Source organism: Mytilus galloprovincialis, chromosome 3 (assembly GCF_965363235.1).
Source record: "Mytilus galloprovincialis chromosome 3, xbMytGall1.hap1.1, whole genome shotgun sequence".
Classification (NCBI taxonomy): domain Eukaryota; kingdom Metazoa; phylum Mollusca; class Bivalvia; order Mytilida; family Mytilidae; genus Mytilus; species Mytilus galloprovincialis.
In genome coordinates this window covers 63,068,726-63,086,821 of record NC_134840.1, presented here as the reverse complement: position 1 = coordinate 63,086,821, position 18,096 = coordinate 63,068,726, and the positions used below count along the sequence as shown (strand labels likewise).

The 18,096-nt window shown below is 32.9% G+C and overlaps 1 protein-coding gene across 5 annotated transcripts; it reads right to left on the bottom strand.

Moving 5' to 3' along the window:
- Window positions 1-1,653: 1,653 nt before the first annotated feature.
- On the bottom strand, window positions 1,654-17,663 carry LOC143068604 (monocarboxylate transporter 13-like). Of its 5 annotated transcripts, none has more exons than XM_076242794.1 (6): window positions 17,377-17,663; window positions 12,207-12,325; window positions 9,422-9,565; window positions 8,800-8,946; window positions 2,455-3,552; window positions 1,654-1,944 (listed from the first exon to the last, which is right to left on the bottom strand). In XM_076242794.1, exons 2-6 carry the CDS (start codon window positions 12,256-12,258, stop codon window positions 1,781-1,783), a joined length of 1,605 nt encoding a protein of 534 aa, XP_076098909.1. In that variant the 5' UTR covers window positions 12,259-12,325; window positions 17,377-17,663; the 3' UTR covers window positions 1,654-1,780. The 5 variants fall into 5 exon arrangements, with proteins under 5 accessions (XP_076098909.1, XP_076098911.1, XP_076098910.1 ...); XM_076242796.1 differs by having other exon boundaries at window positions 12,207-12,269; XM_076242798.1 differs by having other exon boundaries at window positions 1,801-1,944; window positions 3,239-3,552.
- Between the last annotated feature and the right edge of the window lie 433 nt (window positions 17,664-18,096).

Sequence of the window (18,096 nt, the reverse complement as noted above, 5' to 3'; positions counted from 1 at the left end):
ATAAATGTTGTTACGTTATTTGCAGACATTGTACACTTTGCTGAACGCCCTTATAGAAAAACTGACACAATTCCGTATTGTTAACATATAATTATTTTGATCAATTACTTATTAAAAAAAAACTGTCCCACAATTTAAATATTTTTAAAGTGTTATTCATTTTGAAAGTAATAATCCATAATTCTCATTTATGGCAACTAAACCTAGCTTTTTGACGTAAGCAGGTTAGGAGTAACCAACATGTTCTTCCCTACCATGTTCTATTGAATGCGCATCATGCAAAGAGCAATCTAAGTATAAAAAAACCAAAATCAAAACTTTTCCCGCGCATTGAATTTTTGGAAATCTACATTGTGTACACACGGAGAAAAGGTTTCATGGATATATTATCATTGTCGTCCGGTTGTTTATTTTGACGTTACGTCGATAAAATTATGCGATTGATGCAAACGGAACTTAAAACAAAATGCTTTTGTTATAAGTATGGAGCTTAAATAATGAAAGCGAAACATGGTTTTCAGGTTTTTTGTTTGGTAGTTACATTTAGAACAACTAAGCATTTTTTCACCTTATCTCAGCTGTGCTGGTACTTTTGTTTACAATTATATCAAACTTATTTCGTATACTGGCATATAAAGAATATTTTATTCTATTCAAGCGTACTTTCGGACTGAAAGGGTATGTTTTAAGACTTAGAAAAGAATTCTAAAAATTCCATTTTGAACTTCCACAAAACAATAAAGCATTGCTGTAAATATTCGATTTAAACTATACAAAAAAAAATGAAGAAAACAAATATTACGCCTTTCTTTCATTGTTATAGTATATTTAAAAAAAAAAAGATTACATAGCTGATATTGTAAAAGACAATACTTACCGACAAGAACAAGGTATGTTTGAAAGTTGTTATAACAAAAAAAAACACCTGAGTATATTGAATATTTATAAAACCTTTTACGAATACAACTAGATCTATTTTTTTCCTAAAATGACGGCATGTAATTACTATACTTATGTACCAAACAAACGGTTATTGATTCGGCGTTTCATCTGTCATTAAGCGTTTTAAATCTTTTATAAAATCCATAGTTTGTGTTATTGTTTTATTCATCAATAATACAACTTCAAAAACATACAACACTTGTAATTAATGCTCTTTTTATCACACGTTGAATGACAGAACAAAAGATCCAATAGTTATATTTTAAGTTAGAAAATAAAAAGATTAAAGTTTAAATCCAACTTGCTGTTTCAAATGATGAATGACGCATCAAATTCAGTGAACAAATTGCAAATCATATTTACTTGCGTATGAAAATAATAAATAATTAATTATAATATTTCTATGTATGGTCATGGTGTGCCTTATAGTTTTGAATCGACACGAATGTGTACTAAAAGTTGACAGTTACATAGTACATGTTTATACATTTTAAACAGGTATTTTAATATATGAAAACTTTGACAGTTTAAGCATGTTATTAACTCCGTTTTACAAGAAAATAATGACTGCGAAAATCACATATAGTGTTTACATATTTCGAGCGGATCAATGACCATAACTGGACACTTCATTTATTAGATTATCCAAAAAAACACCTGTCTATAGATGGACTGGATGAACTAATTAAACACTGATTGACTAAAAAATGACTTTAGGAATACTGGTATTGTTTTTGTTTACCCCTTATGATTATCACCTTGTATTATATTACCGATTTGTGGAGCCTACAGAAGAATGGTAATTGAAATATCGAATAATGTAAGTTTGTAACATCAATTACTTATCAAGGACAGCTTTCTGGTCGAACCTAACTCCCTGAGATCGTCTGATAATCCGATTTGTAAGAGGTTCACATAAAAATAATGCCGACGCCAGTAAAGCTAGTGCTCCTATGGTATGGAACGATGCTATAAAGTCACCTGTAGAGTCTCTTAAAATACCTACAAAAACAAGAAGTAATTCTGAAATAATTCTTTTGATAATTGTTTATTTTTACTGTATCTGAAAAGTGAATAGCTAACTTTCATTTTACTCTTTTGCTTCAAAAAGACTTGAAATGAAACGTATAAACTTATTCTGATCAAGAGCTTAACTGAAATGTATTAGTATCGTTTCCTTAACATATTATCTATGAAGAGCAGTGTTTTGTTAATGCCTTACACATGTAGACCAAGTTGTTCAATTTCTCGATGTTCTCACGTGTTCTATATCATTCCATGTGCTGACTTGCCAGTATAAAAGTTAACATTTTGCCCGAATATTAGAAAATCCTAGGTAGATTCAAAAAATGGGAGAAGCCCATAAAAGCAGGACAAAATCATACGTTATCAATCAACGGAAATTGTCTATATTTTGACTTTCTTTTCTTTAATATTCACGTATTTATTGAAGTATAAGTTTATGCAAATTTTTGCAGTTTGAGACAAAAAGACCATACTTCAGCTACTTACCGAAAATTAGTGGTCCAAATATAAACGCAGGAAGTTGACCAACAATAAGGATCGATACGGCAGGAGGAGTTAAGTCAAGTCCAACTATTTCTACAGTATGACTAAACATTAATACAAGTTGGACCCCAGCAAATAGACCAATTGCAACACAAAAAACCACTAGCCCGGCAAACGATGTCAATAATGGATTACAGTTATATATCACACCACATACACCCTGCGATATTGCCAAAATATAGTATGTTTTTATGCGCGGTATGTCAGCCATAATTCCAGAACATATTCTCCCAACAAAATCCACTGCTCCAGTAAGGGAAACTAAAATGACTATTTTGATATTGTCAATATTGTGATGTTTGGCATATAGCGGAAGGTAAGATAAAAACGTAGCAGCGACAGTTGTTGCCAAACAGTTTGCAACAACAAAAAGAACAAAAGTTGGATTCAAGAAAGGAATACATGGATGAGGACATTTTTGAACCTCAATAATTGGCGAATAACTAACTTGATTATCGCTGGAATTTAGATTTGTCATCGATAATCCTAAAGATGCACTTCTATTTCCAAATGTTAATGAATCTGATATTGAAAATCGTCGCTTATAATAATGCCAATCGTTTAATTGGGTGTCAACGTTTCTATCAAGACAATTTTCACTTGATGATAAAAGTTTCACTTTGCTCTTTTTTTCATACAACAACGGATCTGATCCACTAGAAACATTATACATGTTCACGTCACCATTCTTAATGCTATGATCTTTTATAACATCCTGGCTACGTACTTGTCTTTTTGATTCTGTTGTATTTCTTTCGTTGTCGGTCTCTTTCGTAGTTGCATTTTTAGAAATGTTTGAAGCCTTGCCGTTTGGTCTTAATAAACATGCCATTGGGATATTGTGCATCAGGATACCTCCGGTAAGCAACAGAGCTCCTCTTAAACCATAGTTGTCCAGTAAGTATCTGTAAAGAGGAGGACAAAAAAGTCCACCTAAACAACAGCCGGAGATAGCTATTCCATTTGCCATAGCTCGGCGCTTTGAAAAATAGGTCCCAAGTAAATAGATTGATGGTGGCAAATTCAAAGCCATTCCGACACCTAAATTAGAAAACAAAATTGTTTGCATAACATATTTAAAATAATTCGTGTAAAAATGTTTTGATAGTATTTCTACCATAATAATGAACAAAAATCAGTTTCTTACTTTCCGTAAATATTTTCTAATAGTTTCTCCTCATTCAACACAATCGGTGATAATTAAAACGCTACTAGTGTTTAGTATTGTTCAGTACTTAGTCTTTGTTTCAGTGTTAAATAATAAACATAAATTAATAACCACAGAGAAAAATGTCTGCTCTTTGGTCGGGTTGTTGCCTCTTTGACACATTCGACCTTTTACCTTACAAAAAAGTTCGCGTGTCAAATGTCAATGTGGACGTCGTGAATGTCGAAATTGAATATAGAGTGTGCTACAAAGTTTTCCGAACGTATAAGTACATCTTATTCCCCATGAAAAACCCTTTGTGAAACCCAGTATTTAAAGTAAGAATCATGTAAAAGACGAGAAACATTAAATTAAGGCAACAGTAGTATACCGCTGTTCAAAACTCATAAATCCATGGACAAAAAACAAAATCGGGGTAACAAACTAAAACTGAGGGAAACGCATTAAATATAGGAGGAGATCAACGACACAACATTAAAATGTAACACACACACACACACACACACACACACACAGAAACGGACTAAGCATTAGACAAAATTCTATGAGAATAACAAATATAACATCAAAACCAAATACATGAATTTGGGATAGATAAGTACCGTGACACGTCTTATAGTAATGTGAATTCACACTCAAAAATAAGAGAAAACAAACGACACAACGGAAACACAACGTTAAAATGTTTAAAAAGAGATGCATTCAGTCATCAACGAGGTATAATGTTTTCATTTTATTTACCCTTGTAATCATATTTTACTCCATTAACTAGTTTGTATTAACTGTATGTACCATCAACTACAATAAATATTGGCGTCTTAGTAAGATTTGCAATCAACTACAATTAAAAAAAATGTGGGCGTCACTGTCATATTTGTTTGTTTGAAATTATTAAAGTCAGTTGTGTTGTATTTCGGCGATGTTTATTTACACAGTTTTGGCTGCTGGATCCGTTTTATTTACACATTTACTATTTATAAAATCGGGAATGAAAATGAAGAAAGAATCAAATAGTTAACAACTTGACCAAAGAGCAGAAAAAAGGCGACGACCAACAATAGATCTTCAACGCAACGATAAAATCAGATTTCAGCTGGACATTGAACAATAATGTATACTTGTTCATTGAAATAGACACCACACTATACTTCAAAACATATAAATGAACCTTAATCTTATATGACGATTTGACAATAGTTATCAAAGGTACCAGGAGTATAGTTTAATACGCCAGACGCGTGTTTCTTCAACATAAGACCCATCAGTGACACTCAGATCAAACAAATACAAAGTTGACGGAAGCATGTTTTTGTCTATTAATTTAAAGGGAATTAATAATTAAAATTGAGAACGGAAACGGGGAACGTGCCAAAGAGACAACAACCCGACCATAGAAATAACAACAGCAGAAGGTCACCAACAGGTCTTCAATGTAGCGAGAAACTCCCGCACCCGGAGGTGTCCCTCAGCTGACCCCAAACAGATATATACTAGTTCAGTGATAATGAACGCCATACTAATTTCCAAATTGTACACAAGAATCTAAAATTGAAATAATACAAGACTAACAAAGGCCAGAGGCTCCTGACTTGGGACAGGCGCAAAAATGCGGCGGGGTTAAACATGTTTATGAGATCTCAACCCTCCCCCTATACCTCTAGCCAATGTAGAAAAGTAAACGCATAACAATACGCAAATTAAAATTCAGGTCAAGAGAAGTCCGAGTCTGATGTCAGAAGATGTAACCAAAGAAAATAAATAAAATAACAATAATACATAAATAACAACAGACTACTAGCAGTTAACTGACATGCCAGATCCAGACTTCAATTAAACTGACTGAAAGATTATGATTTCATCTCTATGACTATTTGAGATTTCCTACCATATTTTAAAAAAATAAAAATAAAAAAAATACTGAACTCAAAGGAAAATCAATTTGGAAATTCCATAATCACATGGCAAAATCAAATAACAAAACACATAAAAAACGAATTGACAAGAGCTGTCATATATAAAGTTTTTCTGGCTTTTGTTGACTGAAGTATTCTCCACCCCCTTTGAATGGAAACTGAAATACCTTTTGCGTTGAACCGTTTTTTTTTTCATTCTCCGCTTCAGTTGTTATATATGTAAGCAGGAATGAAGAAGATGTACTTACGGCTTCTTTAATTACTGGCACAGCGGGATAGACAATAGCAAATGATAATATCTAACAGCACAGAAATAAATGTTTCATAATATAGGCATTGAACTCATTGAGCAGTAGAGAATTAAATATGGTTTCATTAATAGTAGGTCAAATTCTAAAACGGTAACTTTCTTGAAATATTAATATGATTTCTCTTCGGGAGGTCTTCACGGTCAAATCTTGAGTGAACGAAGTTCATAATCAACATAATAAACAAGAATGTGTCCATAGTACACGGATGCCCCACTCGCACTATCATTTTCTATGTTTAGTGGACCGTGAAATTGGAATAAAATCTCTAATTTGGCATTTGAATTTGAATGATCATATCATATGGAACAAATATACTAAGTTTCAAGTTGATTGGACCTCAACTTCATCAGAAACTAACTTGACCAAAAACTTAAACCTGAAATTTGCACTATCATTTTCTATGTTCATTGAACCTTGAAATCGGGGTCAAAACTCTAATTTGGCATTAAAATAAGAAAACTACTTTGACCAAAAACTTTAACCTGAAGCGGGACAGACGGACGAACGAACGGACGCACAGAACAGAAACAATAATGCCCCTCTACTATCGTAGGTGAGGCATAAAAATCACACTATAGGATAATTGTACATGTTAATCCTATAAACTGGCATCACTCGAATGTTATCTATACTATTAAACGAGAAGACTTCATTTTTGGTGTCGCTTCTCTTCTTTCCAGAATAAATTAATCAACACGCCTCTGTGTCCTATAGGTACAGTGCATAGTCGCATTTGTCATCCATTCATATGATTATTCAGATTGAGTTATTTTAGGAGAAAAACGAGAAAAAAGGCATCCGGATATTGTCCCGTCATTGTACGAAATTTTAAGTCAGATTAGACCTCCGGTTTGCGTTTTTCTGTATACTTTGAACATACATATACTTCGAATAAAGTGTATTTTCAGAATTTTATCTGCTATCATTTTCAAGTTTACTATCCACGGCGGTCACAGAGTTTATTAAATAGAAAGGGTCTGTATACTATATCAATGATCACCATGGATCGATTAGTAAACTTAGAATTGAAAGTAAATACGCTTTATTTATATAGTAATGAATGTTCATAATATACAGATAAGCGCTAAAATTATTCATGTGAACTTTTGATACTTTTTCTGAAATTCTCCAGTCATTAAATCTTTTACAAAATTCATTGATTACATAAAAAAAAGAAAATGTGGTATGACTGCCATGTTAAGACAACTCTCCACAAGAGACTAAAATGACACAGATATTAACAACTATAGGTCACCGTACGGCCTTCAACAAAGAGCAAAGCCCATACCGCATACTCAGCTTCAAAAGGCCCGAAATGACAATGGATCGATTAGTAAACTTAGAATTGAAAGTAAATACGCTTTATTTATATAGTAATGAATGTTCATAATATACAGATAAGCGCTAAAATTATTCATGTGAACTTTTGATACTTTTTCTGAAATTCTCCAGTCATTAAATCTTTTACAAAATTCATTGATTACATAAAAAAAAGAAAATGTGGTATGATTGCCATGTTAAGACAACTCTCCACAAGAGACTAAAATGACACAGATATTAACAACTATAGGTCACCGTACGGCCTTCAACAAAGAGCAAAGCCCATACCGCATACTCAGCTTCAAAAGGCCCGAAATGACAATGTAAAACAATGCAATCGAGAAAACTAGCGGCCTTATTTATGTACAAAAATGAACGAAAAACAAATATGAAACACATAAACAAACGACAACCACTGAATTACAGGCTCCTTACTTAAATCATACTAAATGTATGTTCATATAGAAATTGATAGAAAACCAAAAATTGGGAACTTTGGAAATAAAGGTGGAGGGTAAAAAAAACATTTTCCTGTCCCCAATAACCTATGACTTATGATACTTTTGCTGAAATTCTCCAGTCATTCTGTATTTTACAAAATTCTTCCAACAACACTTTACATACTTTAAACTACGCTCTGAATGCCCGCGATTTCGCGGGTGTGTTCTAGTATTTACTTAATCGACCTTAATATCCAGCAAAGTTAACGTTTAATTGCTACCACCAAAACATGTATGTGATTGTAGATTAAAACTGACAAACATTCAAATATCTTAGTGTCATTTTTACAGTGCATTGCTTTTGTACCAATCCATTTATCGAGAGTTGTCAGATAAAAGTGGAACTGAACGGGTGTATGTAATCTAAATATAAAAATATGAAGATGTGGTATGCTTGCTTACAAGACAAGTCTCAGGCCAAATGACACAGGAATTTACAACTAGTCTATAGGTCATCGTACTGTTCATATATTAAGTACGTGCTTTGTGTGCCTACTCCAAGATAGAGCTTGTGGTCCAGTGATTGTTGTTTTCTTCTTATTGTTAAAATATGAAACCAGGCCGATTTGTTTTCTTCTTTTGATTCTTTAACTTTTAATTCCGGACGTTTTATAGCTTAATTAAAAAAATTATCATAGATACAAAGCTTATAAATTTAACGCTAGACAAATCGTCTAAAAAGATTCATCAGTGACGCTCGAATCAATAAAATTAAAAGACCAACCAAAGTTTGAAATTGAAGAACATTGAGGACCAAATTTTCAATCCGATATAGCTACGATAATCTATTGTTGGGTTAGAAAATCACCAGTATTTCGAACAATTCATTGTTTACTAATATCACAACATCAATGATAATTCAGATCAACACAGAATTGCTGACTTCTATAATATATTTGTTTTGTTCATTGTTGACGACCTTACAGTGATTTGTAGTTTACTTGCATGTTTGACTGTTGATAGTCTCATTAACAATTGTACTACATTGTATATTAAAATGTGAAAAAAGTCATTTCTTAAAAATTGCAAAAGAATCATGTTCTGTTTTGTTGTTAGTTATACAGTTGTATACTTACCCACGAGGAAGCTGAGAGTAAAGAACAGGAAGTATATATTTCCAGCCAGACAACTCAGACTATAACCGGAAGCTGTGATTAAACTTCCAAGTATTACAGTTGTTCTTGGTGTCAATACTTTAATCAAATACATCATGATTGGAAGTGCTGAAAAAAGATATAACAAAGATCTAAATGAAACAGTTCGTGCGTTATCTGAACATGTGTTTAACCGCCACAACCTCAGTCATTTTTATTCTTTGTTTATGAAGAAATATAAAAAAAGATATTAACTGATTTCTGTACGGATCTTTCTATAAGAAATCTATTAACTGTTTTGCAAATGTACAATTTAAGTATACTCTTATAGAAGTATCAGGTCGGTACTTTGTGTCTTTAAATGCATTGGTTGTCTTTGTTTCTGTATTGTCTTTTTATACATAAATCAGGCAGTTGTTTTTTCGTTTGAATTGTTTTATAATTTTTCAAATTCACAACCGGAGGTTAGTATCCGAGACAAAGAAATAATAAAAGCAAAACGGTCTCTATTCTATTTTGTTTTTTAATAAGTTTGAACTCGTCACATGCTTCATATAAACTGATATTTTCAAAACAATTTTGAACTCGAATACAAAAAACTTACATGACAAACAGTAAACTCCATTCATCAGTCCCATGATTAGGGTTGCAGTGGATACTTTTTCATCGTAAACCTCAAGAATCTCAACGAAAAACAACCCGAAAGAACTGACAACCCCAGCTGTCAGAAACTGGAGTGTGACACAAGCTGCAATGCATAAGTAAAACAGTTATCGATACAACATGTTTGTATATAAAACTTTGAAAATTATGCACCCCCTCCCCAAATAGTGCATGCATGTACTTCATTTATGAAGCTCAGAAAAAAAGAAAACCAAAACATTTTTATAAAAGTCACTTAAAATTATAAACTGTTAATTTAATTGTTTTTGGAAAAAAATCATTTTGAATTCCCTGTTGATTAACGTAGCTTTTGGACCACACATCACAAGCTCCCTTGTTGAGCCGTGTCTTTAGAATGGGAATTATATAGATCGAAATACTAGACTACTAATTTGTATCAACAATGATATTGGTGGTTTATTTCTTACATAACTAGAATATAAAATAGAAATAAATAGAGACACAGATGATGCATGCATATAACGAAAAAAGGGACTTTACTGAAGAACTGTAACTGTGAACCTACACAAAATTGTACTTTATCTGTGTTTTGTGGTAATGAGCATTGTGTTTACGTTTCATAACATTCAGTTGAGGCGAACTTAAAAAAGAGAGTGGAAACGAAAAATTCAGTTATCTTTCCATTTGTAAAGGGGCATAACTCTAGAACAGTAAAAGTGACGCCACCAAAATTCATACTTGATCTGTATTTTGTGGTAATATGCATTGTATATAAGTTTCATAACATTTGGTTAAGGTAAAACAAATGTAAGGGAACCGAAGTCAATTTTGAGACGTACGGACAGACAAGGGTAAAGCTTAATACCCCCTCCGCTACGGCGTGGGTATAAATATACTTAGTTCTAATGTCTGGTAATTTAGGAAAAAAAATATCAAACAATTCCATAATGACAGATGCACAATTTCAATGTATGTGCGACCTTCCTTCGAAGTTTCATGGATCTTGGTTGTAAACTGTAGGAGTTGATAGCACAAAACTTGTTCTCTTTTCATTATAAATTTTGCTGAAGTCAAATACAATCTGTTTATGACTCAACATACAAAGGGTATGGTTTTATCTGACTTTTAATGACGTCTTACACTAGATCTATTGAATACTTGATGTGTGGTAATTGATATTTTAGTCTTAGATACATGTTTTTCATAAGTTTATTGGCGTTGAACTAGCTGTCAGCAACTGCGAATACTCTCAGATTTGAACTTTAATGATTGTCGTATGTTGATGTGGTTCATAAGTGTTAGTCGTTTTCTATGTAGATTAGATCTTTGGTTTTTTTCTTTTTGAATGGTTTTACACTAGTCATTATTCGGGTCCCTTATAGCTTGCTATTCGGTATGAGCTAAAGCTCTGTGATGAAGTACTTTGATCTATAATGGTTTACTTTTACAAATTATGACTCAGATGGAGAGTTGTCTCATTGGCACTTATATATGAAGGGCCGTTCGGGTCATTACTCATTTTGTTAAACGTACACTTGAGGTACACTAGAGATACGAGTTAGGCTTTGTTCACGTATCCAAATGTATACGCAACACTTTGTTCACGTCCCCAAGAGGTACACGTAACGCTTTGTTCACGTACCACAGAGGTTCACGTAGCACGTTATGCAAGTACTCTAGATGTACACGTAACGCTTTGTTCACGCACCCTAAAAGTTCACGTAAAACTTTGTTCATGTACCCAAGAGGTATACGTAACAATTTGTTCACGTACTCTAGCTGTATACACCTAGCAGTTTCTGGGAGTCCACGTAACAGTTTGTTTATGTTTCTGGGAGACAGCGTAACAGTTTGTTCGCGTACTCTGGAGATACGCGTAACAGTTTGCACGTGCAGCTAACCGCAACGGGCAGTCTGTTATCCCTCAGGCTATCGCTGAATAATTGATTATCTGTGTCAATTTCCGCCTAACATACTGTTTTTCATGTACACATTCTGTTGACAAAATTAATGTTTAATATAAGTATTAGTTTAATTAAATCAATAATTTTAACCAAGTTTTAAGACTTTAAATTAAGCAATGAATATTACATTCCTAATTAGGTTATGAAAATAGGACTACATGTATAACTTTTACTGTATGTGTCTTTGAATCAAGAAGGTGTTATTGATAAAAAAAAAAGAAAAAGAAGAGATAAACGCTTTTAGTGTAAAAATTACCAAATGGTGTTAAGAGTTTTTTCTACGATATAAAAATGGTAATAATATTTTAAAATAAGAATTATAATTTGGAATATTTTTGTTTAATAGATATAGGAATATATGATCAAGTCGAACCCTTTACAGTTTCGGTCTTATCTAATAAGCCGAGGAAGTACATTGTTGAAATTTGAATTGACAAAAAACTTGATGCCCGAGTTATCTCCCCTGTTCCAGGATCAAGAAGTAATCTCCAGCAGAGGAGTTCATTGTGCATATGGTATATGGATTATTCCACACACGTGAACAAACAGTTACGTGTACCCCTAGGATGAATGAGTAAATAGTTATGCGTAGCTCTATGGTATGTTAACAAAGTTACGTGTACTTCTAGGGTACGTGAAAGACCTCTCAGGCGTACTTCTAAAGTTTTTCGTCAAATGAAACTTGTTTTTCTCAGTTAGTCATAGAATAAAAAAAACAACCGTTATTTTAAAAGTTTAAATTGCAAATGAGAATTAAATAACAAGTATCTATTTATCTTGAATTACCCATTTTCAACTAACCTGATAAAACCACCCAAGCATATCCGCCATCTGTACTGGCTGTACTCCTCATATCGTCAAAATCTGTCCAGATAAAAAGGAGACACTCTGATAGACAATCACGACCACAAATACTCCGTCTGTATTAAAAGATCTTAAAGTTATTAATCCAAATTGTGTTTCTATGATTTATATTTGCATGAATATGCATACAAAAGAAATTTCTGTTTTAACAAGATAATCTTTATATTTTAACATTAATAACACCGTTATGCGTGAGTTTAAGATTACATTATTTCATATAATATAATATAAAGCAAATAAAAATATTAACCGTTGACACAAAGATATGTGACGCGTGACTATAATTTCGATAGTATAATGAAAATATTTAAAGAAAATGTCAACACGTTTAAATGAAAATCTGTACACCTGGCAAAAAAGTAAAATCATAGAACTACTGAACTCCAAGGAAAATTCAAAACGGAAAGTCCCTAATCAAACGGCAAAAACAAAAGCTCAAATACATCAAACGAATGGATGACAACAAGCATTGCGATCAAGAATACCTACAAATTAAATGGTCTTTGAAAAAATAGTTTTTGAACATTATTTGCTAGAAACAAATATATAATATAATGTTAAAGGATGAAATTTATAAAATAAATAAATAGGCAGGATAGGAGTTTTGAGTAAAAACAGGACACTTTGCAACAAAAAAGGCAGGATAAGTCACTTTGCAACAAAAAAAGCAGGATGACAATTTAGGTAAAAACAGGGCGGATAAAATAAAAAAAAAACAGGACCGAATACAGTGTAAAATAAAAAGGCAAGACATATGAAAATGCAGGAAAAATATTTTTTTCATCCTAGCAAGCAATGGAGTGTCCGTACGATAGAAAGACCTTGCAAATTGGGAATTGCTACGAGAATTCCACAGTGTTATGAGCTTTCATAGCTGACCCAGTCTCTGGTGCAAAATATTCCCAAGATTTTTATATACAATATATAACCAGACTAGAAATAGAATAAATGTGCGGTTAACTATTTTGAATCAGCTAGCCTGCAATGTGCCCCGACGTGAATTAACTCGGGGGGGGGGGGGGGGGGGGGTTGAATGCAATACCTCTTCATTTTAGTTTCTTATGCATCCTCCGTTTCGCCGATCGGGATGTATAGATACGTAGCCACGTTCGGTTCAAACTGTGTTATTTAAATAATACCTCGACTAGAGAGTGCCACATTTTATACATTTGAATGGGGACATATAGTTGGAACCCCCTTTTCACAAATGGCTGGATCCGCCCTGTTGTATGTTGCCAGTTGCAAGCCAATATATTAACCCAATACAACATTATCCTTTTTATAGAGAAACAGGCAAAATTCAAGCCAATCATACATATCAGATTGACTGTGAAAAGTTTATTTATCATATATTATTTATATTATCATATCTTCATTGTCATAAAAGCACAATTAGCGTGTGACATTAATCAAAATAAAAAACAAACATGATATAGCAAAGAAATAATAAATTTATAATAATTGGACACAAGGAAATGTACGACTTCTACAAATATGGAAAATATTAAATCCGGAAAGTCAGGCTTCTGGTAAAATAAAAATACGTTATTCCAGAAGCAAGTACAGCTTATAGGATATACATTTACAATTCTAGACATATTAATAATTAAACTAGTACATTATTCACTGAATGCATATATTATTGTCATCAAGATATAATAGGTTTAATTAAGATATTCTACAATTTATGATTGTAAAGAGGTGATGTGTAGTAATTTCCGCCAAGAAAAATCATGACCTTAAAAAAAAACAAAAAATAAATCATTCGGTAAAACACATTCCAATAACTACTAATTGAAACAGATTGATAGAAAGCAAACAAAATCCAATTTAGAGCCAATGACAAAATAGAGATATAGGAGTACTAAGAAGTTAATGAAATTTGTTAGAATTACATTTTCTACTCCTGAAGAAATTAATAGAGCAGAAAGTGACAGTATATGAGATAGGGACAGAAAGTTTGCCTTGCAATAGGCCACCTTCAGAACAAATTTATTTTGCAAGTGCGCTTCAAGTGCAAAGAGCGTGCTCCCTCCTTACAAACGCCCCCATTATCACTGGACGTGGCTAAGTACTTGTTCATTCCGCACAGCCAAACCGCGGTAAGCCCACTTTTGTAAGGGGTTAGCATCTAGTCTGTAGAAGATCGAGTGTGACCATATTTCTATTCCCCAATCATCCTTTGGTAACAAAATAGCGACTGTGGAGAATTAAATAAAGTAAATTCATCTCCACGTCTAGTATTTAGAATCTAGAATCTTTTTACAGTAAAGGACTTACATTAATGTGATTCTGAGGACATGCATTGACAAAACAAATATATACACTGAATATTAGAACACAAATAACAGGAACCTATCAAAATATATATATATAGTGCTCCGGAAGAGTTAACACTTTTAATTCCACTATTGACAATTATAAGTGTGGGCCGTGTCAATGAAAGTGATCTATTAGATGTTCTAAGATGTGTCTTAGGACATTATTTAGGATGGTCTTAGGATGTAGTTCTCATTGGAAAAAGTAGGAAGAGTTCAATAATTTTCCACATTTAAATTAATATTGCACCGTATGTTCAAGTGCAAAAATGCTGTTGATGATAGCATTTTTTAAGCGTCAAAAAAGGCAACACGAAATATTTTAGATGAGCGTTATAATATGTCATCGTCAAATATATTTTTTGGAGAGTTACAGTAACTATTGGTGCCTATTTCATAAAAAAAAATATATATATGATAGGTAATGTTAGTTAGTAAAGGACGTCACCAAATGACTCCGCAATATCTCAATGTATTTATATATGTGCATCAAGTAAGTTTTAGAAGACACACACAAAGTTCTTGTAATATGCTTCTTATTCCAAAAACTCAAACTGAATACAATAAAAGAGGGACGAAAGATACCAGAGGGAGAGGCAAACTCATAAATTGAAATAAACTGACAATGCCATGGCTAAAAATAAAAAAGGCAAACAGACAAACAATTATAGTACACATGGCACAACATAGAAAACTAAAGAATAAGCAACTCGAACCCCAGTAAAAACTAGGGGTGATCGCAGGTGCTCCGGAAGGGTAAGCAGATCCTCCACATGTGGAACCCGACGTGTATAAACGCTTTTTTTTTATATCTGGAAGTATTTTATGGATAAAATTAGTCTACAAACTATAAATAAAGTAACACAGTTGAATATTTAAAAAATCTTTAAAAAATATTTTGTTTAAATAGTTTAATCCGAATAAGAGTAATATAGTTTAATATTGTATAAGTATTTTTTTATTATTGAGTTTATGCCATATTTTCTATTTTTGTTCCTTTTTAGGACATCGTAACTTTTAGGACTATCCTAAGAAACCTATTTATATATCCTAACTTTTCGACCAAATCATAACATATCTTATTTTAGGACACCGTCGTTAACCTGACTTAGAACTAAGACGTGTCCCACGACCATCCTAAGACACTTCCTAGTCCTAGGACAGCTTCGTTGACACGACCCCTGGTACCTTTAATAACTATTTATTCGATGACACTGCTGGTGGACGTTTCGTCCCCGAGGGTATCATGGGGTCTATCGTCAGCCCAGTCGTCAGAACTTCGTTGTTAACATTTGGATAATTATTTTAATACCATGAATACCGACTATTTCAGTTCATTCGTTTTATTATTTAGATAGTTTGATGTGGCTATTTATAACCGATACCTGGTGAACCATCAACACTACTTGTACGACTTTGCCCCCCGCAGAGCTATAGAAAAACAGTACATTAATGGGTGTTACACGGACTCTTTTTAGACGATACACGGACTCTTTTTAGTTGTTACACGGACACTTTTTATGAATAGAATCACTCGTGCATGAACAATGAGTTCATGGGCACTTTAACTTTCAATTAGATTTGAACTTTTTGGTTCACCGACATATTTCCTGTCTTTTTTTTAATAAATATTCCCGTTATCATCAATATGTTTTTTAAAACATTTCCAGTAAAATACTATTCATATCAGTTTACTAATAGATTCGTACATTTAACTTCTAAAGGGGGGGGGGGGGGGGTATGTTTTTCTCCTAATAAAAAGATATTTTGATCCCAAATTTTATGAGAAAAAAATTACTATGGTCAAGCAGATAACAAATTAATGATTCCTGATTTTTCGAATACCGTATATATATTATAGTGCTAATTTAAAAAAAAATAAAAAATATATATATTGGGTGATGGTGTTGTAAAGGTTAATAGTTAATATAATTAGAAAAGTACATACCCCTCCCCCCTTTTTATGGAGCATGGATATGCATAGTAATTTTAGATAATGCTGAAAGTGAAGAAATGATGATACCGACGTTTATATTTCAATTAAAAAAGACAGAAAATATGTAAATAAGAAACAAATTTCATCAAAAGATAAAAACCCTATCAACTCACCAATGCACGATTGATTCTATAAATAAAAAGTGTTCGTGTAATACATGTCCAAATAAGCAGCAACTCTTGAAGAAAATCATCCAACTTATGTCAGGCCTCAATTTTGGACGGTTGGCTGCGATTGGTCATATAGTAACACATGTTTAATTAATCGCGATCAACACTTGCAAAGACCGAGCATGATTTTATTTTTTTTAAGTATTTGTCTTAATATATACAATGAACAAAATCTTTTTTTATATAACATTTCACTCAATAACGAAGTAGAAAATTCATTCTTTTGATACATCTATATTGTTATTGAATTTAATTATAAGTTGAATTCAAATCTATCAGGGGCGGATCCAGTCATTTTAAGAAAGGGGTTTCCAACCCAGGAAAAAAGGGGGTTTCCACTATTTGTCCACATTCACATGCATTGATCGTCCAAAAAAAGGGATTCCAACCCCCGGCACCCCTCCCCCACTATCGCCTCGGACCTTGACCTGACTACTCGTGCAGAAAAACTATCCGGCAACGGTTGTTACCGGCCTGTTTCTTTGTTACCTTTGTATTTTATCTAATACATATTTTTGTAGCTAGGCTTTGACATGTATCCATGAATTTGCTCTACATAGATATACAATTTAATTGATTGACCAGGTTAACCCTTTTAAACTAAAATGTAAATATTTACCTACCTTAAAGTAAGCGTGTTGACCTGCTTTCATTGTATTTTAACAAATCACCTTTCTTCACCATCATGTGGTTTAATAAACTTGAAGTCATTATCTTGACAACAAACCTACTTATAATGTGCACGTTTATGGGTTCTTGAGTACACATTTAAAGCAAGAATATTCAGCTGACAATGTTACGTATATTTGAATGGTCCATCTTTCACTTGTATCTACAACTAAAACGTTTTAGTGTTTAGGTAATAATAATCAAGCTAATCAGTATAAAATAGTTTTCGGTCAAATTAGGAGTCAATGATTATGAACCACTGTCAATAGCTACAACGTGTACGCATTACCGTATTGTACTTATTTAGATAATTACAATTTTGTTATTATTCTCCTGTTATTGCTAGCCCTGATCGGCAAATCAAAATGTGGATGTTTGGTAACATCGGTCCAAAATTACAATTTGTCATACAGATTTGTTAAAACTTGATTGTTGTTAGCATAATATTTGCATGATTTAGTAGCAAATATTTCATGAATGTTCCGGACGAGAATAAATAAACAAAAATTACCATATATAGGTACAGCAATGGGAGACAAATTAGACTGCTATTGGAAAATCAGTAGATATTCCAAAGAGACATTATTTACCCTTATAACAAGCCACTTATAAATCTATCAGAATTATTGCAAGCATGCAGAAATCTAGTCCTTTTCTACACGAGGCGTCTGTTT

What these genes read in the sequence shown, in the direction of transcription:
- LOC143068604 (XM_076242794.1), bottom strand. Translation starts at nt 12,258, where the DNA reads ATGAGGAGTACAGCCAGTACAGATGGCGGATATGCTTGGGTGGTTTTA. An exon ending in TGGAGTTTACTGTTTGTCAT is followed by an intron (nt 8,947 to 9,421) that starts GTAAGTTTTTTG and finishes ATCTTTTTTCAG; the next exon opens with CACTTCCAATCATGATGTAT. An exon ending in TACTCTCAGCTTCCTCGTGG is followed by an intron (nt 3,553 to 8,799) that starts GTAAGTATACAA and finishes TTTCTAATTTAG; the next exon opens with GTGTCGGAATGGCTTTGAAT.